This window comes from Acipenser ruthenus, chromosome 17, assembly GCF_902713425.1.
Source record: "Acipenser ruthenus chromosome 17, fAciRut3.2 maternal haplotype, whole genome shotgun sequence".
In the NCBI taxonomy this organism is placed as follows: Eukaryota; Metazoa; Chordata; class Actinopteri; order Acipenseriformes; family Acipenseridae; genus Acipenser; species Acipenser ruthenus.
The window spans coordinates 13,091,817-13,115,512 of NC_081205.1; the positions used below are offsets into that span (position 1 = coordinate 13,091,817).

The following is a 23,696-nucleotide window of genomic DNA, read 5'->3' on the forward strand; positions in this document are numbered from 1 at the left end:
AGCCAATCAGAATGATACATTCCCAGCTTTCAGATTCCTGTATACACAATCCAATTGTAAAGTTTCAAACAACACTGGAGTAGAAAAGCTCTGAAGACACAGAGAGAGTGAGAGAGAGGAGAGAGAGAGAGAGAGAGTGAGAGAGGAGAGAGAGTGAGAGAGAGGAGAGAGAGGAGAGAGAGTGAGTAAGTGAGAGAGAGGAGAGTGAGAGAGACAGAGAGATAGAGAGAGAGAGGAGAGTGAGATAGAGAGAGAGAGAGAGAGAAGGCAAAAGGGCATTGGGAATTTAGTGCTTCCTTCCCACAGGGGGCGCTGTTCCCCATCATTAAGAGGTTTCTATATATATGCTGCTCAATGGGATTTCCTTTTTCTTTTATCCCAGCATTTAACAAAGTAAGAGCGTCTGATCAACAAGATCACTCTGCTACCCTGTAACCCCTTTAAACACATTAACAAGCAATTTCACTCCACATAAAACAATGCCGAGGATGCACCATGGCAACATTCATGCAGTTATTCCACGCATGAGGGTGGCAAAATAACTTAGGCAAGAATTAGCACACTATGTATCTTTTTGATTTGTTTATCATTCCATTATAAGTGTTCCTGATCATCATTAGGCCTGTTTCTGCACTCTTTGACAGGTTTATAAAGATACAGCAGCATATTTATCCTGTGGGTCTGTCTCTGATCAAGCCTGTGCCAGCCTGAGCAAGGTGGATTGTGTGTAATTAAGCCAGCATAAAAACATCCACTCCACTAGGAATGTGCACCAGTATTTCCTTCCCCCCCTGAAACTGTAAGTTTGTTAAGTAGTTGCTTTGCAGTTATGAAGAGAGGAGTAGTGTGTGATAGACAGTTCAGTACATACCAGAATGACAGCATGGTATGCCTGTTTCAGCTCCTCCACTGTGACGTCCGAGCCCACGGTAACATTGCCGTAGAACCCACAGCGATCCTGGCGGGCTGTTTGAGTGAAAGTGTTGATCACATTCTGTATGCAAAAATAATCCACACACGTGTCAGTGACACACATCCCCTTCCTACAAAACTAGAGCAATCTGCAGCGTGTAAAACTAATCATTAAAACAAAACAAAAGACTAAGAACTTAATAAATTCAATGACAAATGTTACGACTAGATGTTACTGAAGCCATTGAGAAAGATTCTCGTCCAAACGTTTGCCATTGAACTTACGAAGTTTCTTGAAGTATTTGTATATCCCATCTATTTCCTCCAATGTTTTCGTGCGGTCTGTGTGTGATGTGTGCCCTTGCAACGCCTCTCCACTGTTAGTGCTTCTATCTCCAGTGGCCTTCACTCAAGGTCCTGTGTTCTCAATGATTCTTCTCAATGTCAACAAGTGTTGTGATTTCATTGCCTGAAGCCTCCTTCCACAGCTCTGACATCAACAGATGTTTGTGTTAGTTTAGCTTTCGGCCCTCTGCCCAGCCCTGCCGACAGACTGGGATGAGCAGGTTATATGAACCTCTATCACAGGATATGCACACCTCTATCACAGCACACCTCTATCACAGGTTATACATACCTCTATCACAGGATATGCATACCTCTATCACAGCACACCTCTATCACAGGATATGCACACCTCTATCACAGCACACCTCTATCACAGGTTATACATACCTCTATCACAGGATATGCATACCTCTATCACAGCACACCTCTATCACAGGATATGCACACCTCTATCACAGCACACCTCTATCACAGGATATGCATACCTCTATCACAGCACACCTCTATCACAGGATATGCACACCTCTATCACAGGATATGCATACCTCTATCACAGGATATGCACACCTCTATCACAGGATATGCACACCTCTATCACAGCACACCTCTATCACAGGATATGCATACCTCTATCACAGGATATGCACACCTCTATCACAGGATATGCATACCTCTATCACAGGATATGCACACCTCTATCACAGCACACCTCTATCACAGGATATGCATACCTCTATCACAGGATATGCACACCTATATCACAGCACACCTCTATCACAGGATATGCATACCTCTATCACAGGATATGCACACCTCTATCACAGGATATGCACACCTCTATCACAGCACACCTCTATCACAGGATATGCATACCTCTATCACAGGATATGCACACCTCTATCACAGGATATGCACACCTCTATCACAGGATATGCATACCTCTAGCACAGCACACCTCTATCACAGGATATGCATACCGCTATCACAGCACACCTCTATCACAGGATATGCATACCTCTATCACAGGATATGCACACCTCTATCACAGGATATGCACACCTCTATCACAGGATATGCACACCTCTATCACAGGATATGCACACCTCTATCACAGGATATGCACACCTCTATCACAGCACACCTCTATCACAGGATATGCATACCTCTATCACAGGATATGCATACCTCTATCACAGGATATGCACACCTCTATCACAGCACACCTCTATCACAGGATATGCATACCTCTAGCACAGGATATGCACACCTCTATCACAGGATATGCACACCTCTATCACAGGATATGCATACCTCTATCACAGCACACCTCTATCACAGGATATGCATACCTCTATCACAGGATATGCATACCTCTATCACAGGATATGCACACCTCTATCACAGCACACCTCTATCACAGGATATGCATACCGCTATCACAGCACACCTCTATCACAGGATATGCATACCTCTATCACAGGATATGCACACCTCTATCACAGGATATGCACACCTCTATCACAGGATATGCACACCTCTATCACAGGATATGCACACCTCTATCACAGCACACCTCTATCACAGGATATGCATACCTCTATCACAGGATATGCATACCTCTATCACAGGATATGCACACCTCTATCACAGGATATGCACACCTCTATCACAGGATATGCACACCTCTATCACAGCACACCTCTATCACAGGATATGCATACCTCTATCACAGGATATGCATACCTCTATCACAGGATATGCACACCTCTATCACAGCACACCTCTATCACAGGATATGCATACCTCTATCACAGGATATGCACACCTCTATCACAGGATATGCACACCTCTATCACAGGATATGCACACCTCTATCACAGCACACCTCTATCACAGGATATGCATACCTCTATCACAGGATATGCATACCTCTATCACAGGATATGCACACCTCTATCACAGCACACCTCTATCACAGGATATGCATACCTCTATCACAGGATATGCATACCTCTATCACAGGATATGCACACCTCTATCACAGCACACCTCTATCACAGGATATGCATACCTCTATCACAGGATATGCACACCTCTATCACAGGATATGCACACCTCTATCACAGGATATGCATACCTCTATCACAGCACACCTCTATCACAGGATATGCATACCGCTATCACAGCACACCTCTATCACAGGATATGCATACCTCTATCACAGGATATGCACACCTCTATCACAGGATATGCACACCTCTATCACAGGATATGCACACCTCTATCACAGGATATGCACACCTCTATCACAGGATATGCACACCTCTATCACAGCACACCTCTATCACAGGATATGCACACCTCTATCACAGGATATGCACACCTCTATCACAGGATATGCACACCTCTATCACAGGATATGCACACCTCTATCACAGGATATGCACACCTCTATCACAGCACACCTCTATCACAGGATATGCATATCTCTATCACAGGATATGCATACCTCTATCACAGGATATGCACACCTCTATCACAGCACACCTCTATCACAGGATATGCATACCTCTATCACAGGATATGCATACCTCTATCACAGGATATGCACACCTCTATCACAGGATATGCACACCTCTATCACAGCACACCTCTATCACAGGATATGCATACCTCTATCACAGGATATGCATACCTCTATCACAGGATATGCACACCTCTATCACAGCACACCTCTATCACAGGATATGCATACCTCTATCACAGGATATGCATACCTCTATCACAGGATATGCACACCTCTATCACAGCACACCTCTATCACAGGATATGCATACCTCTATCACAGGATATGCACACCTCTATCACAGGATATGCACACCTCTATCACAGGATATGCATACCTCTATCACAGCACACCTCTATCACAGGATATGCATACCGCTATCACAGCACACCTCTATCACAGGATATGCATACCTCTATCACAGGATATGCACACCTCTATCACAGGATATGCACACCTCTATCACAGGATATGCACACCTCTATCACAGGATATGCACACCTCTATCACAGCACACCTCTATCACAGGATATGCATACCTCTATCACAGGATATGCATACCTCTATCACAGGATATGCACACCTCTATCACAGCACACCTCTATCACAGGATATGCATACCTCTATCACAGGATATGCACACCTCTATCACAGGATATGCACACCTCTATCACAGGATATGCATACCTCTATCACAGCACACCTCTATCACAGGATATGCATACCGCTATCACAGCACACCTCTATCACAGGATATGCATACCTCTATCACAGGATATGCACACCTCTATCACAGGATATGCACACCTCTATCACAGCACACCTCTATCACAGGATATGCACACCTCTATCACAGGATATGCACACCTCTATCACAGGATATGCATACCTCTGTCACAGGATATGCACACCTCTATCACAGGATATGCATACCTCTATCACAGGATATGCATACCTCTATCACAGCACACCTCTATCACAGGATATGCATGCCTCTATCACAGCACACCTCTATCACAGGATATGCACACCTCTATCACAGCACACCTCTATCACAGGATATGCACACCTCTATCACAGCACACCTCTATCACAGGATATGCATACCTCTATCACAGGATATGCACACCTCTGTCACAGGATATGCACACCTCTATCACAGGATATGCATACCTCTATCACAGCACACCTCTATCACAGGATAAGCACACCTCTATCACAGCACACCTCTATCACAGGATATGCACACCTCTATCACAGCACACCTCTATCAAAGGATATACATACCTCTATCACAGGATATGCATACCTCTATCACAGCACACCTCTATCACAGGATATGCATACCTCTATCACAGCACACCTCTCACAGGATATGCATACCTCTATCACAGGATATGCACGCCTCTATCACAGCACACCTCTATCACAGGATATGCACACCTCTATCACAGTACACCTCTATCACAGGATATGCACACCTCTATCACAGGATATGCACACCTCTATCACAGGATATGCATGCCTCTATCACAGCACACCTCTATCACAGGATTTGCATACCTCTATCACAGCACACCTCTATCACAGGATATGCATACCTCTATCACAGCACACCTCTATCACAGGATATGCATACCTCTATCCAGGATATGCATACCTCTATCACAGGATATGCACGCCTCTATCACAGCACACCTCTATCACAGGATATGCACGCCTCTATCACAGCACACCTCTATCACAGGATATGCACACCTCTATCACAGCACACCTCTATCACAGGATATGCATACCTCTATCACAGGATATGCACACCTCTATCACAGGATATGCACACCTCTGTCACAGGATATGCACACCTCTATCACAGGATATGCATACCTCTATCACAGCACACCTCTATCACAGGATATGCATACCTCTATCACAGGATATGCATACCTCTATCACAGGATATGCACACCTCTATCACAGCACACCTCTATCACAGGATATGCATACCGCTATCACAGCACACCTCTATCACAGGATATGCATACCTCTATCACAGGATATGCACACCTCTATCACAGCACACCTCTATCACAGGATATGCATACCGCTATCACAGCACACCTCTATCACAGGATATGCACACCTCTATCACAGGATATGCACACCTCTATCACAGGATATGCACACCTCTATCACAGGATATGCACACCTCTATCACCGCATACCTCTATAAGACAGAGTGAAAACAAAAGAAAAACACAGTCCATCACTAAGGTCATACATCATTGTATAACGGAAGGACTGTCTTTTTAATACTGGTTGTTTGTGATTAACATTGTAAATGTGGAATAATAACAAATTGCTACGAAAGATACAGTAAGAGTTAGTTCTGAGACCAACACTGGAACTGTTTTTGTGTTTGGTAATGAATAGGTGCACATATGATTTACGAGGACACAATGTGTTACTAGCGAGGTGCCTAAGTTTATTTTAAAGCTCAGACTTTCTTTTAGTTCTGGGCGCAGCCATCTTGGGGAGCACGCATGTTGACATCAGGCTTTACCATAGCCATGAGCTCGCTTAATAATAGTTAATGTGGAGGAAAATATATCCTTTAGCTGGGTTTTAACTATAGTATGCTTAACTGGTGAGAGTGGGTATATAATGTTTAAACCAAGGGAAATTACCCTAACATTTTAATGAGTGTGAATCAGTTAAATGCAGATACTGTAACACATTTATAAGACTATACTTTAATGAAGGTGTAATGGATTAGACCTAGGGAGGGGCTAGTGATAAGGGCAGGTATAAGTACCTGTGTAGAGCTCATTTGGGCACTAGATTTGAGACTTCAGTCACTGAGTAGCTGTATACTCAGTAAATATCTGTGTTAAATACAGTCATGTGGATTTGTTTTTGTTAATAATTAGTGTTTTGTACTACCAATTTTCACCTGAGGCTTAAATAAAAGCTTACTTTTGGTATTTTAATCTCGACTTTTGACTGTTTCCTGCCACCTGCAATAGCCACTTGACCACGATACTTCACACTCTATCTCAGGATATGCACACCTCTATCACAGGGGTAGCTCCTGTTGAGTCTGCCTGGTTGCCAGTGCCAATTGTCCCTCGTCTTTATCAGCAATAAATGAATAAATAATTAAAATAACAACAGAGCAGACTGACCTTGACTTCGGGGTGGTCAGGCGCCACTCCAAACCGCACAAGGCCAAAGGGAACTGGGAGCTTCTCAAAGACATCCACCTGGACTCCTTTGTGACTCTGCAGCAGGGAGAGATGCACACCCAGTGAAAGAATGCACCAAGAATGCAAAACGACTGGGGAAAGAGATATGTGTTGTTTGTTTTACCCCACTCGGACCCCATAATTGCTCACAGCACAAGAAAAGATTTTTAAGAGCACTGTCCCACAGGAGCATCAATTTATTAGTGACAGAGGTTGCATGTGTTCTTCATTTGACCCCAGTGACTGGCTTCTACCACATGGCAGCAGTATTGCTGGTCTCCATTACAGAAAGACCAGGGTTTTTAGTTGGCAGTGTTTTGACTCCAATTGCACAGCGACTGGGTCAAGGTCATGGATTTTCTTTACACCCTGTGACAGAAATATAATGAATCTTGGTTGTAAATCTCCCTCCCGGCCTGTGAAGGCGCTAAGCAGCGAAAGTAAAGTTCTTTGGACGGGCTGGCCTGACAGTTCTTTCCCAGGGTAGGGGGGTCGGGAAGTTGGTCAGTCTGGAAGAAGGCGAGACTCCGTTGCAGGAACGTATTGACCCGGAAGGGAAATGACGTAGCAGCTGCAGATTGTAGAGACAGCTGCACTCGTTTACCAAGGGGTCATGCATGATAATATAAAAGGTGACAGAGAATCGCAATCTACTCCTTCGCTTTGGTTTATATATTTGAACTAAGAAGGACTGCGAGAGACTCCGTTGCACGTAGGAAAGTACAGTGAGTGTTTTGTTTGTTTGTCTTGTCTTGTGCTTTTACTAGACAGCTAACACAGATCCGGAGCTGTCGCCAAGGGCCAGCACTAAAACGGACAGCACTTCACCATTGTCACAAATATAAACTTGTATCACCCACCACGAACACTACTGCACGCACCCAGGACTGGTGACCGTGTTTGTGTTATTGTGGGGCAGATATTGTTTATTATTTAGTCTTTTCCCGTGTTATTACCCCATGCTGTAAACACTGATGTGTATTGCTGGGGAATTATTGTTTGGTCACCAGACCTGGAAAAATACAATAAAAACATTTCCAAACCAGATTATAATTATCTCTGTCTGCTTCTTTCACGCACTGCATCACTGCTGCACCTGTTGCCACTCAGCCACTTTGTCACACACCCCCATCAATTTATGGTAATACGTTTGCTTTGGATCACACACAAAATAAAACAACATGATCATGGAGTAGGCAAACCAGCTGTTCATAAACACCAGTTGTGAAACCTGAAGTCGCTGGATAGTACACCGGCCACGTTGCCTGATACTTTAGACTGTAGATACGGAGACACAATATATGGGGTTAATAGCCTGCCGACTGAGAGGAGCGTGTCAAACGGCAATAAAGATAATACCCGATAACAGTGCAGATTTGATTACACTGTGGAAAACACAGGGAAGAGAAACTAGACAAAGCACACAGAGCTACCAAAACAAGTCCAATAAAACCTTGTAATCACAACTATCCCGGGCATGTTCCTGTAAACAAAAAGGAAGCCCACATTATCGGAAATTGAGTGCATCTTTTATTATGGAAAATCTCTATTTGGAGATCTGCATGTATGAAGGGATGGTATGATGCATGGGAATTATGTTGTTACAGTAGCTCTGTTGAATTGATTCAAATCAGAGCCAGTGAACTATCCATGAATAACATGTCGTATCTTCATGATATGGAATTGTAGTAAAACATAAGAGTTACATTTTGGGGGTTCTACATTTTTTTTTATTGCATGAGTTGGTCCTGAGTTGTGCATCAACAATAAGCTTATGAGGGCCCAATTCTCACAGCCATGTGCTCCAAATCAGCATTAGCACATATGTATCTGAAAGGAAAAAAAAAAAATTCCAATTCTCATACAACTAAGAAACAACGCAGGACTCTTTTCAAGCTCCTCAATGCAAAGTCTGGATTGTTTATTTCGGCTTTGGTGTGTTTATCGGGTGCGTTTTATCTTTTTAAAAAAACGTGATCATGCTGATTAGGAGTGCAGTTAACAGCAGTGCACATACAATACGTGTCTAAGTGTTAACAGTGAAGTTTACTTTACCGCAGATTACATTATCTAAATAACCAAGAGGTACATTCGTGCGAATCAGGTTCTGTGAAACTAGCAGTACGTGTAATTGCCAGCATTTGCAAAGTTGGTATTTTTTAATCTGATGTTCAAAGTCTTAGAGGAAACATACTGTGATTAGGAATTATTTTATAACTATAAACATCTGTTTTGGAAAGAGGCAACAGAAAACATGTAATTGTAGAAGGTGGGTAACTTCTCAGGTGAATTTTATTTGCAATGCAGAAACCGAGAACCGTGATGGAAAAGAGGATTAATACAAACTGCCGTGTGGGTTGTGATGAGAAACCTGCTACTAAAAGAAAAAATTTGAAGAAAGACAAAAAGACAAGACTGAGGTTCAGAGAATCTGCAAAAATGACATGTGCAGTGCAGCTCTAGCATGTTCAGAGTCTTTTTTTAGGTGTTTTTTCACACTTTGTGAGCAAGACGGTGTTCCTGTTGTGGCGAGATGAAGCTAAAACGATCAATGCTATACAGAAGACACAAATGGTAACAGGAAATCAAAAAAAGCTGAAACAGTTATTTTTTTTTCTGAACAACGACATTTTAAAAAGGTCACTTTTAAAATGTGTGTATTTACCTCTTATTGGCATTTGCAATATATTCACTGCCTCCCCCTCTCCCCCTCTTTTAAAGCTCTACCGAAGATTAAAACAGCAATCGGACAGTTACCTATTCAATCTGCAGCAAAATCTTTGTGTACCAAAACAAGAACAGAGAAGGGACAGAAAAACCACAAACATATAAAACTGAATAAAATGATAATCCAATAAAAAAGTTTAGCTTAGTAAAACTAAAAAGCTTCTACCTTTTTTTTTGTCTTACTACATGAACTAAGACAGCGCTTGCCTGCAATCTGCAAGACATTCTACCAAAGACTATCAACAGTCCCTGCAGTCTCTTTCTTAATTCTGAACAGCCTTATAGGGGATGCTGCACCTCCAAATCCAAACAGATTGTGTAGCTCAATGCTATTTCACTTCTTAATACCATATGAATCGGATTGTGTTACAGAATGCTACAGCCTTAGCATATTTCTAGGACCGGCCACGATCAAGCAAGATCTGCAGTTTAATCTGATGAATTTGGCTGCACAGCAAACCCAGCAGAGGCTCTGAGAGGACATGTGACACAGCTTCTGAATAGAGGAGTGAAACACGAGTCTGCTAAAGCACTAAACCCCATTCAATAATCTGAAGCAGCACCGGCTTACATTGCAATACAGTGAAAAGTGCAGATCAAGCCATTCTATTTATTTATTTATTTATTTTTTAATTTAGTCATCGCCAATTTTTTACCCCGGTTTTCTCCCTAATTTAGTATGCCCAATTATCTGTATCCTCGGCTCACCGCTCACAACCCCCCCGCCGACTCGGAAACGGCGGCTGAAACACACGTCCTCCGAAACATGCTCCTGCCAAGCCGTCATTTTTCGCACTGCAGATCCACAGCAATGCCACCAGACCTATAGTGCCGGAGGACAACACAAATCTGGCGGCTCCACTGCAGAACCACAGGCGCCCTATCGGCCACAGGGGTCGCTGATGCGCGGTGAGCCATGGATTCCCCTGCCGACCTAAGCCCTCCCTACCCGGGCAGCACTCAGCCAATTGTGCGCCGCCCCCTAGGAACTCCCGGTCACGGTCGGCTGTGACATAGCCTGGATTCGAACCTGCGATCTCCAGGCTATAGGGCACATCCTGCACTCCGCGTGGAGCGCCTTTACTGGATGCGCCACTCGGGAGCCCCCGATCAAGCCATTTTAGGCAGAACATTCTACAAACGTTTTCTTTTTCAGTTCAACCATAGGTCTATAGTAGACAAAGGAGAGTTTAAAGGTCCTATTATCTTGTACATTCCCCTTACTGTTGTATAATGGTTGCCTTCATTGTGCATGGTCTGGTTCTTCTGCTCCAATACTGAATTCGTATCATTGTCCCTGGATCTGCCTTCAATGTGCATGGGTCTGGTTCTCCTGCTCCAAACCTACACAGAAGACCTTTTCATTGTGCCATGATGACCTCTAAACTCTTCCAGCCAGCCTACTCAACATGCACAGACAGTAGACAGGGCTGGCAGATTGATAGGTCATATTGTCATAATGAGGAAGACTTTTTAGTGGAGGTTATTCAGCTCAAAGCAGCTCAAAGCCAGGTGAGGGGAGATATAGAGAACAAATATAATAACTCAGTATTGGGGCAACCAAAGCATAGTAAGGAGGAATGTAAAAAAATATATTAAAATGACATCTGAAGCTACTTTATCTTAAATGATGTCCTGTGTGCACGCCTGTGGCCCAATGACCAAAAAATCTCTCCAGCCTGAAACAACGTGTCTGAGCATTAGCAGCTTGCACAAAGCACTGTGCTGAGTGTGACTGTGTGCGTCACAGTGTCAGACAGCTCTTTCCTGTCTATTAATGATGAATTCTTTCTTGACCTAGCCATAAATAACCCTATGTGTCTCCACCCTGCAATGAACATTATCATTTATTAATTAAACCCTGAGGTGTCAGACACTAACTTAACTCTGTAGTGAACATTATCCATTCACTAAACCCTGAGGTGTCAGACACTAACTTCATTCTGTAGTGAACATTATCCATTCACTAAACCCTGAGGTGTCAGACACTAACTTCATTCTGTAGTGAACATTATCCATTCACTAAACTCTGAGGTGTCAGACACTAACTTCATTCTGTAGTGAACATTATCCATTCACTAAACCCTGAGGTGTCAGACACTAACTTCATTCTGTAGTGAACATTATCCATTCACTAAACCCTGAGGTGTCAGACACTAACTTCATTCTGTAGTGAACATTATCCATTCACTAAACCCTGAGGTGTCAGACACTAACTTCATTCTGTAGTGAACATTATCCATTCACTAAACTCTGAGGTGTCAGACACTAACTTCATTCTGTTTGCTTGTTTGGGTTGTTTAGTTAATTCTGTACTGCTTTCTAAATGGAGGCAGTGTTCTAGCTCTACAGAGTTCACTCAAACAATTTCTGAATGTTAGTTTTACTTTTTCACAATGGAGTTGGTTCCCTGATTGCATTACTTTGTGAACTGGGCAATTGTAAACAGCAGTTTAGTTTTGTGTTGTCAGTGTAAACGGTGGTTTAGTTTCGGGTTGTCAGTGTAAACGGTAGATTAGTTTCGTGTTGTCAGTGTAAACGGTAGATTAGTTTCGTGTTGCCAGTGTAAAAGTCTGCATGGTGTTTTCATTGGAGGGATATGTGTCCATTCCTCAGTGATTACCAGCCTCTAATTCCTTCAGGGAAGTAGTATTGCAGTGAAGCTTATCATCATTTAGTATAAAGACAGGGTTAGTATGAGAAGCTTTATCCCCTAAGTAAAGAACTAGTTTAAAACCATACAGGATGTTTGCCGTCAGGTAATGACATTTTTACTTGAAAGCTGTCTGGATAATTAAGTTGGCAAAATGCACATCAATTTCATGTCTGGAATTTCATTCACACAATGAATAAGTCGTGTCAGGGTCAATATATTTAAACTAAGTATGTGCTATACATGGCAGGTATATCTTATGCCTCCTGTGTAAATGGTTCCAATGACTTGTCTCCATTCCACGCTGCCCAACAGATCCACTGCGTTCCTGTGCAATACGATAAGCACTGCACGCACAAGTCACACAACAGAAAAGAATAGGCCTAGAAAATAATTATATAAAGGACAGTGTGATACAAACTCTGCTCATGATGTCAAATGTAAACATACATGCAACATTTTCATCATACTGTACATTTTTGGTTAAATGTAACTTTTGGGCTTTGGGCTTTCAATCAAATATGAATGTATTAACAAACTACTGAACTAAATTAACTTGTGAGCAGCTGGATTCAAACCCAGTGCTCAAGTGTTGAGAGGCTAGTGAATCAGCTGATCTTTTATTACTGACCAGCACTCCTAATACAATACATGAGTAATGTCCCCATTAAAACCTAGTTATTGTACAGTACTACTCTTGAATTGAAGTTCCAGAGAAGACTTTGAATCACTGGGTCTTTGCCACTGATAAACTAAAAATACTGAGTACAAACGCTTCAGGTATTTCAGTTCATAAGACGTCACAGTTTCCAACGGTTATCATCAATATGTAAACTAGTTGCAAGAACAGCCGTATTACACACAGATCCGTGTAAACAGAGCACAGCTTTGATAGAAGGTGCAGTCTGTCTAGGGTAATCCCTGTGTTCACTGGATTCCAAGAAAGATGTTATCGTCTAATCATGACACCTCCCACACCTTTTCATATACGTGCCACACTCATTGTATCACGCCCCCAGACAGGTGCGTTATAAACAGCCTCATCCAACCCTTATCTGTTTGACTGCTTGTGTTCTACCAACCTTGTCTGGTCTCTTAGAGCAGAACAACATTCAAACTAGCCTCTCGTTCCTGATGCGGTTCTTTCTGTGTTGCACTGCATCTTCATTTCCACTCAGATGAAGCACACTGTTCCAGCCACAGAGTGCACTTCCTGTGTTACAGGTACTAGGACCCCACCTGAACCTTAAAGTTCCTTTTTGCCTGTAACACAGGAAGCGAGAGGAAATGCAGAGGAAATCTTACATTATAGTGGCAGGATAAACTTGACCTGAGTCAAGGTAAAAAACAAAGTAAAAAAACAAGCTGATTGGCAGCATAACAATAAGGGACAGAGGGATCAGTTTAATGAACCTATACCCTTAGAAAGGAGCCAAGGCAAGACTTCCCTGAAACATGTTACAGCGCTGGGGAATCAAAACAAGGGCGACTCTCCTGGGCTCAAAAATGCTCTGAACAAACTTCAAATGCAACAACGAATCAATGTTTCGATTATTGATCGCCATGGCTTTTATTTTGCAAGCCTCAATTAAACTCACTGGTCAATCAATCCCCATGGTGCCCTGTTTGAAGCCTCCTGTATATAAGATAGTTCCAGCATGTGAATGTTTTCTGACAGTGTTCGTGAAGTCGACACATTTTTGCTTCTGCTTATGAATAATGAAGCTTTCTCAATGCATCGTTTATTGAGGATTATTACCTGACAGATGTTCGATTAGTAAATTGGTTGCTGATTGCACCTCCAGCTGTGACTAATCCCCACAGAGTATAAAATGACCAAATTATAATAAAGATGCACTGAATGGGTGTCTGTACTTTCGGTTTCATTTTGACTAATTCATAAAATAATATATATATATATATATATATATATATATATAGGTATTGTGAAAGTGAGTGCAGTATTACATTACTAATAGAAGTGCATACAGAAAGCTAAATGACTGCATGTGAAAGAGCAGGGCACCAACTTTGTAAAGTGGTGGACCTCACTGCTGTGCATCTCCATGCGTCTCTTACCCTGAGCAGGTGCTGTGCTGTGTAGAATCCTGCCGGACCACCACCCACAATGCAGACCTGGGGCTGGGGGGCTGCTGTGGAGCCCAGCCTCTGCACTCCTAGACAAGGGAGAGAGAGTCAGTGGAGAACAGACTCAGGCTCTGAAACACGATACCCAGTTCTCAATGTGCTTGTAGTTAACAATCGCTTTATAAAACATATTTCAAGCCGGCTCACCGCTGCCACCCCTGCGCTGACTCGGGAGAGATGAAGACAGACACATCCTCCAAAATGTGTGCCGTCAGCCGTCTGCTTCTTTTCACTCAGCAGGCCCGCCATGTAACCACCTCAGAGCTACAGTGTCGGACGACCATGCAGCTCTGGGCAACTTACAGGAGGGCCTGCAGGCGCCCGGACAGTCTACAGGGGTCACTGGTGCGCGGTGAGCCAAGGACACCCTGGCCGACCTAAGCCCTCCCCACCCAGGCAGCACTTGGCCAATTGTGTGCTTGCTCCCTGGGAACTCTCGTCCACGGTCGGCAGTGGAATATCCTGGACTCGAACCAGGCTATAGGGCGCATCCTGCACTCCACGTGGAGCGCCTTTACCAGATGCGCCACTCGGGAGCCCCTTCCAGGGAAGGCTTTCAATCACTGGGTCTTTGCCACTGATAAACTACAAATACGGAGTACAAACGCTTCAGGTATTTCACTTCATAAGATGTCACAGACAGGTGCATTAGAAACAGACTCATCCAACCCTTATCTGTTTGACTGCTTGTGTTCTACCATCCTTGTCTGTTTTCTTATAAGCTTTATAAAACGTACCTGTTTTATTTGCAATATTGATCTAAAATGTACACTGATAGTAAACATGTATTTTCATTTTGAAACCTGATATCTATTACTCTTAGAACTCTCTTTCTTTTACATACCAGCTCATTGTTTACCATGAAAACACATGTTTGCTACAAAATGATTCTTTCAAATCAAAACTAAAACCACATTAAGCCAAGGTTATGTCTATTCATGGACATAAACCCATTCAAGGTCATTATGGTCGGATTAAATTGGTAGAACTATATTACACACAATTCTGATACAACTTAAACTTGACCGGTCTGATTTTCTCTTTTTAGCCATGTTTGAAACAACAGGAAGTACCAAACAGCCCTAGATATACACTAAAGACAGGTCCTGTGGCAGATCAACAGAGGCATGTTGCCAGTTTTACCCCATGCAGACCCCGTTACTGAATATCTTGTCACTGTATCACTGAATACTGTAAATAATCATCCTCTCTATAGAAATGGGCTCCTGCAGTGGTGACTCTCAGACCAGCCCCCTTGAAGAAACTCATATTCAGTAAGCAAGGAGTCTGAGTGGGGTCAAATGGACTGCCCCGTTCAATACAAGTTGTTCTCCATTGCTAGAAAATAACTGCAAGGATTGCTCATTAAAATCAGTTGCAGGTGAGAAGAATCTGTTCAGATACCTAGATATTTAGTAAGCACAGAGCCTGAGTGGTTCTGCATGTATTAATCAGTCCCAATGCTGGCTTTTGATTGCAATTTATTTACTGTATGTCAACCACATGTAACACTATTTTCCAGCAAACAGCTTTATTATATCTGACTTAATCAGCCCAAGTTTTAGCTTTTTTTCCAACACATGAAAAACAAACGTGTTGTTATAGCTGCTTGCAGGTTTCTGGTGTTGAAAGAATGAATGTTTCCTCTGCATCAGCTTCCAACCACAACAGCTCCAGATTACAAAACTGAAAGACACCACCACTTTCCCAAGACAGATTCTTTGTAGGTCATACGTTATTTGTTTTCAGAACAATCTCAGTACTGCAGTTCAAGGTGTAGTTCCCCACACAGTTTTAAAAGCAGGTTTCAGAGTTGAACTCCCTCGACTTGCTTTTAAAATGTTCCTATTTTTTTCCTGTTGTCATTTCTTTTCAAACCTATAATTTAAATGAAAGCCATGAATACCTTTACACTACGCGTGGGCTAATTCTATATTTTGAACAGCTTGCTGGGAAACGAGCATATTCACGTAGAACAGGTTCCAATAGGCAAGGTGTTCTGGTATTACATTCATTTATTGCTACCTGTCTGGCAAGCACAGCCTCAACTTCAGTAAATTATGACAATAATAAAACACCCCCCAGAATTCCCTGTTTGTATAGGTCAGGGGCTGACTGATTCACTTATAATGCTCTGCCAGGCAGCGCTTGGCCACAGCTGTTTTAGAGCATGTTTCTGCACTGGATTGCACCAGCCACTTATCCCTGGTTATCCCAGGATTTCCCTTAAACACATGTGGTTGATGCAATACAGGGTAGGGTTACCAGGCATCCCGGGAAAACTAGGATTGTCCAACATTTCAGCCTTAATTTTTTGTATTCACATTTCATTTTTAAAAGTACTTTATCAGTGTGCCCAGCAAGTTTATTTAATTAGTTTGTGTTAGCACCATTTAAAAATAAAATAAATAACTGGAGGCTGTGTGGTCTAGTGGTTAAAAAAACGGGCTTGTAACCAGGAGGTCCCTGGTTCAAATCCTGGCTCACTCGCTGACGCTGTGTGATCCTGAGCAAGTCACTTAACCTCCTTGTGCTCCGTCTTTCGGGTGAGACGTAATTATAAGTGACTCTGCAGCTGATGCATAGTTCACACACCCTAGTCTCTGTAAGTTGCCTTGGATAAAGGCGTCTGCTCAATAAACAAATACTAACTGTACGGATTATTTGTTTAACAGTTCTGATTTTGTGTATATCACATGTTTAAATGGCAGTAGATGATCTATATTTTCTAGTCTGGCTTTTTGTACATTTAATATGTTTTGATTAGATAACAGAAAGAAATTATGAGTTCTTAAGATCTGCAATAAATACACACAATGTTTCATTTTAAAATTATAATTGTGTTATTATATATACTGTTATTTTAACAACTTAACAGTTGCTACAGCGTCAGTGAATTGAAGAAAAAAAAGTCCCAGTTTCTTACTGTGGAAATCTGGTGACCCTAATCCAGGAGGACACACACTTTCCCTAGATTCCCTGGCTCCCAGTCCAGCTATGGCTGATCCCAGAGGGGTATAGGGGATCAAATCTACCCAACCATCAAGCAATGAGCAAAGACAACATTATTGTGACAGCATTGCACTCGCATCAGAATGTCAAATGGACAGAAGAAAAGCCTAGACGTTTGTCGTAACTAAGGTACCAGATTGTGCTAAAACTTCCTTTGGTCCGCTATGAGTAGATCTGATCAACCTGGCTGGACATGTCACCACTATGAGTAGATCTGATCAACCTGCACCCTGGTTGGACATGTCACCACTGGGTTTTAACATTACAGCTCTAATGAGGTAACCTCGATTTCCTCACCCCTGGTTTGGGGAACCCCAGAAGAGCCACAGCAAGGTGCTTGATGCAGCCCATGAATCCCCAGTGCTGTGAAGTGCTGCTATCTCAGTGTTTCCCAAACTTTTTGATTGGTGACCCAAATGAACACAGGAATAATGAACCTACGTCCCAAAATTATTCACTATTCGGTATTTTAACTTAAATACTTCTTAACCAATCAAAAAGCCATGTTTCCTTTATTTCTAACTACACTACACTACATAAGCAACCAGGCTTTGTTAGTTTTACAGGTTGCTATGTTTGCTTTTATCAAATTAATTATTAGTAAAAAAAATTGGCATTAAACTAACATATTGTAACGACAAGGCAGACAAACCTGGGGGTGGGGGCAGGGGCGGGGGCGGGGAGGGGGTGCCACTTCTATGGACACGATAGCCAGCCCAGGTGTTTGAGTGAAGGGTCCCCTTCACGTGGTCAAAAGGACTGCAGCTGATCGCAGACATGCATTTGCAGGAGAACCCCCATGGGGATTGATGGACTATGTGGGTGCATTGAGATAATGGGTGGTGGGATGGGAATGCATGCCTATGATTGGGGGAGCGCACACGACAAAACCAAATGTAAGCCTGGAAGAGGGAGGGGCTGGGTGAAGTTTTGGAGCTGTGGGAGAGAACCTGTTGTTTTTTTGAATTCCCGAGTCAGACACGCAGAGACTGTTAGCTTTGTGTGTGTTACCTGCCTGTTTATTAAACCCTTGTATTTATCCTGTGTTCATTATTGTTCATTGCATTTATTTTATTGAACTGCTTGTTTTTGTAAAATAAACCGTGCATTTGAGACCAGAATACTTGCCTGGATTGCTTCCTTTACTTCCATGTTACAGTATCAATTTAAAATGGTGTTGCAACATAATGAATTCCAGTTTTAATTTTCAATTAAACATCAAGCATTGCAAAAACACTGACAACAGTCAGTTGTGCAGTTTTTTGTTTTTTGCAATATGCATTGTAACCAGGTAGGATACATTCATCTCCTTCTCTGAGACAGTGACTGATTTTTTAAGACGGTCTTGCTTTCTTTGGGAAAACGTGTGTAATTTCCCAATGCAAAGATGCTGACGGCTTAAGACTTTCGTGAGCCAGTGCTTCACAACAAATGACACGTGAGGATGCAGATCATCCCTGTCACCAATGTAAGAAAATCCAAAGTTAATATAAAATGGTAATAGCACATTTTTTTTGGGGGGGGTGGGGGTGGGGGGGGGGCGTCTTTGAGCTGCAAGTAGAATTAGACGTGTTTTCTTTTTGCATCCATTTTAACAACTGTTTTCAAAATCACAAGTAATCACACAAACTGTCACCTTATGCTTTATTTTTTTGGTTCATATTTAAGGCTTAAGACTGGTGATAAAACAATACATTGTTTACATAATTACTGCTAATGATTTGTGTGTGAATTATATTTATTTTGAAAATAAGCATATGAAGTTGTATAGTAAAACAACATCTTAACAGTGTGCACTGAACGTCATATTTTTTTATACTGTTTAGCGACCCAACAGAAACCTTGCCCCCACTTTGGTAAACATTGGGCTATCTGACCTTGCATGAGCTGATCTATCCCAGCAACCGACCCCTATGCACAATGTAGTAAACAGACACCAAGCAATTATATATATATATATATATATATATATATATATATATATATATATATATATATACACACACTACATTTCAAAATGGAAATGACTGTTTATTTGTATGGTGTGTTTGTTCATATCTAGACCATATCATAAACAGTTTTGCATAACATACAGAATACAGTAGCGCTACAGTATAGGCAACATGCTAAAAAGTCAGGAAAAAACAAACTTGCCATAGCAACTGGTCTTCTTTGCAAATGTGGTTGCAAACTGCAGGCTGAACCCTTTGGAAACGGGTGCTCTTAATATGCAGGTGCTCATGTTGTGACACAGTGTCGCCTCTGTCAGCAAAAGATACCTTCTGAAACTGCAGACAACGAGACGAAACACGAAAAAGAAAATAGTTACACGGTGTATTGTGTTTTGGGAGTGCAAAAGCATGACGGGTATATAACCTTAAAGTCATTATTATTATTATTATTATTATTATTATTATTATTATTATTATTATTATTATTATTAAAACGACACTCCTCAGTATAAAAATGAAAGTTGTGTTGACCGTGAAGTTTGGATGAAGTGAAAGTTTTGTCTCGTCCAGGCGCTCTTTTTCTGAAGACGTGCAGCTGTATGCCGGTCCTTATTGTAAATACCCTTCGGTCATAAATAAAAACAATGTCATAAAAAAGGTAATTATACAAATGTAAGGTGACCGAGCGCCTTTCTCGTATTCCCCGATTAGAGGGTGCTTGGACTCGGGAGAGTGTACTATAACCCGGTCCGTCCTCATCTGTAAACCCTGCCCCTACGAGTTGAGACCATTAGCGTTAACCATGTGTGCTCCGTATTTAAACATATGGGTGTTGCAGGAAAATAGAACCAACTGGCTTAGCACAGACATTGGTGTTCGGTGTAATTCTTCCCTGGATATACCAACTCCGAAGAAAGGTTCCGGGTAGAATACAAATCATTGTCGATGTATTACAGAAATTAATTTCTATGTTGTCTTTTCATGTGATGTTGCATGTTTACCGTCAAGTGTACCGATAATTAGTACATTTTGGCAGCATAAAAATATTTCTAAGTCTTTTTTTTATAGATAAAAAAAACAGGAAAGTCGTTTAATATAATTTTAATGGTTCGTGTTATATCCCCTCACTCATCAACATATTTTAGGATTCACGAAACGTAAGGTGTTTTCGTTTCCAATTAATACTGTGGTAAAGTGGCACTCTATTCCAGTGTTGTGGTAAAGTGAGCACGCTCTGAAATTCACAGATTAATGTAAGGGTGCTGATCTGCAATGATTACTATGTCTGTTTGTTTGTTTTTATGGCGTTTGGGGGGGGGGGGGGGGGGGGGGATCACTGTAACCTTTAAAGTACATGTTATAATAATATTCAAATAATATATAATTGTAAACAATCTTTCATTAGACTCCATATTGCATTAAATGAGATGTGGCTGTTTTAAATGCATTTATTTCCAAAAGTAAAAACATCCCCAAATGTACTCTACATGCGGTAAAAACAACTACGACTACTATTATTATTATTATTATTATTATTATTATTATTATTATTATTATTATTATTATTATTAATAATCTATTTATTTCTTAGCAGACGCCCTTATCCAGGGCGACTTACAATTGTTACAAGATATCACATTATTTTTACATACAACTCTACTTTAGTAATCAAGAATAGACAACGAACTCTTTACACGAGATACACATTTTCCAAACCCCATATTGCATTTTCCCCATTGTGACAAATGATGAGACAAATGCGTTTAATTAAAAAAAAACTACACAGCAAAACATCGCCAAATTAACTATATTTAAATTAAAAAATATATATATATTTAAAAAAAAAAACTTTAGTATACTTTAGTAATTAACCATGCGTGAGGGTCAAAAACGCGTTATTTACTACGCGTTTCAAATATTTACAACACGTTCTCATTTGACTAGTACATGTTGTAATTCTAATTACTACGCGTAGGCCTACTAATTTTGCAAATCAGATCGCTGAAAACGAAATGAGAACCAATGAATTTAAAGAATAGGATGTATAATAAATTATCCAATTAAAAGTCGTTTTACATCTGCCGTTCCCCTCCAATTCGTGGTGGCATTTGGACTTGCCATTGGGTAAAGTCTAGTGAAAGATGGATAGACCTGTTGTAGTGTTAGGAAGTGGTACATCGTCAGAAAGCGCTATGTGTACCAAAATATGATGTGCGTAATGTCAGCAAGTGGTAGGTTGTCAGATTTTGGTGCATGTGCAATCACTTGTGATCTGATGGGTGTTTCACAAATGTGAAAAGGAGGTACGTTGCTCACTTTCTAATGAGTGTTTTGCAGCTGTGCAGAAATGCCACATGCTTATTTAACCCTTTCAGGACCAAGCATTTCTCAGTGGGATGTACCCCCAGGACCAGGTGTTTTTTGGCTGTAGTTGACTCATTCCTATAAAATTTCTCTAAAAATCCATTCTTCACAGTAGCATCTTGGAAATGGTGTCCCTTTTTCAGAACACTCTGGGGAATATTATAAAGTACTTCGGAAACCATACAAATGTTTCACGTTAATACACAATATTTAAAAAATGTTTTTATATTACGTATTCTGCTTAGAGATACATGGATAAAAATGTGTTATTCTATGACCCGTCGGACGTTACAATACTTCCTGAAAGTTTTGTTGAAAAATATTGATGTTTGGGCAAATTACAAGACATTGTTTCACCCGAGTGATTGCATTGCATCATACACGTTTATTCAGAGGGTCTTTATAAGCAATAATGGACTCTACTCTCGATTAATAAATATTTATAAATAAAATAGTTATTCCTTCCATTATTATCAGTAGTAAGAAAAATGTGCCTGATAACTTCAGTTAATTAAATGTTTTACACCAAAGTTGATAAATGTAATTCTCTGTGGGAGTTTACATATTGCTACATTTTCTTTGAACATAGTACAGTAGCTACATTTTATTTCTATCCCGGGATTAGTTTAAATCATCTGATTTAGCGTCCTCCTCCATATGAAGCTAGCGCCATAAGGTTTGTAGCCTAGTGAAAATACAAAACAAATGTTGTGTGTGTGTGTGTGTGTATATATATATATATATATATATATATATATATATATATATATATATATATATATATATATATATATATATATTGAAAACTTAAACTGGAAACATACAATCAATTTATCTAAAAAGAAAAACAAAAAAATTGCCAACGAACAAGACAATCCCAGGTGGGGACACTGCTGCTGTACCCTTGAGCAAGGGACTTTACCTAGATTGCTCCAGTAAAAACCCAACTGTATAAATGGGTAATTGTATGTCAAACTAATGTGATATCTTGTAATAATTGTAAGTTGCCCTGGATAAGGGTGTCTGCTAAGAAAGAAAGAAAGAAAGAAAGAAATAAGTAAATTAATAATAATAATAAGAAGAAGAAGAAGAAGAAGAAGAAGAAGAAGAAGAAGAAGAAGAAGAAGAAGAAGAAGAAGAAGAAGAAGAATGTGGTTTTCATGATCACATCCCATTCTAGCCTATATGTTTTCGCATAATGTCCTTGTCCTCCTGGACCTAACTGCTGCTTTTGACACCATTGATCATAGCATTCTTCTTGACCGCTTTCAGAAGTATGTTGGGATCTCTGGAACCTGTCTCTCCTGGCTGTTCTCTTACCTATCTGGATGCATGTAGTCTGTTTTCTATAATGGAAGCTGTGCTGACACAAACCCGGTCACTTGCGGTGTCCCTCAAGGGTCTGTTCTTGGGCCTCTTCTCTTCAACAGCTACATGCTTCCCTTGGGTCACCTCATCCGCCAACATAGCCTCATGTTTCACTCCTATGCAGATGACACCCAGTTCTACCTAAAACCTAAGACCCTGGAGGTCTCTCTGCCATGGTCCGGCTCTCAGCTTGCATCCAAGACATCGAGGCCTGGATGTCTGCCAGTTTTCTTCAGCTCAACACTAACAAATCTGAACTTTTTCTAGTAGGATCAAAAACTCGACTCAAGAATCTCAATATTGCTGCCCTGAACCTCAGAAACTGTCTGCTGCTGCCTTCCCCCACTGTACGAATCCTTAGTATACTTCTGGATAGTAAGCTCTCCTTTGATGCCCAGATTTCC

General features: G+C 41.2%; 1 protein-coding gene across 1 annotated transcript in view; it reads right to left on the reverse strand.

Moving 5' to 3' along the window:
- fdxr (ferredoxin reductase) overlaps nt 1–20,414 on the reverse strand; it is a 51,416-nt gene extending 31,002 nt beyond the window's left edge. Inside the window, exons 1-5 of the mRNA XM_034039392.3 lie at nt 20,092–20,414; nt 19,763–19,896; nt 14,528–14,625; nt 7,009–7,104; nt 872–994 (exon numbers count right to left, since the gene is read on the reverse strand). Coding sequence (XP_033895283.2) covers nt 872–994; nt 7,009–7,104; nt 14,528–14,625; nt 19,763–19,850 — 405 coding nt within the window. The 5' untranslated portion in view covers nt 19,851–19,896; nt 20,092–20,414. The remainder of the gene's footprint in view (nt 1–871; nt 995–7,008; nt 7,105–14,527; nt 14,626–19,762; nt 19,897–20,091) is intronic.
- Nucleotides 20,415–23,696: the final 3,282 nt, after the last annotated feature.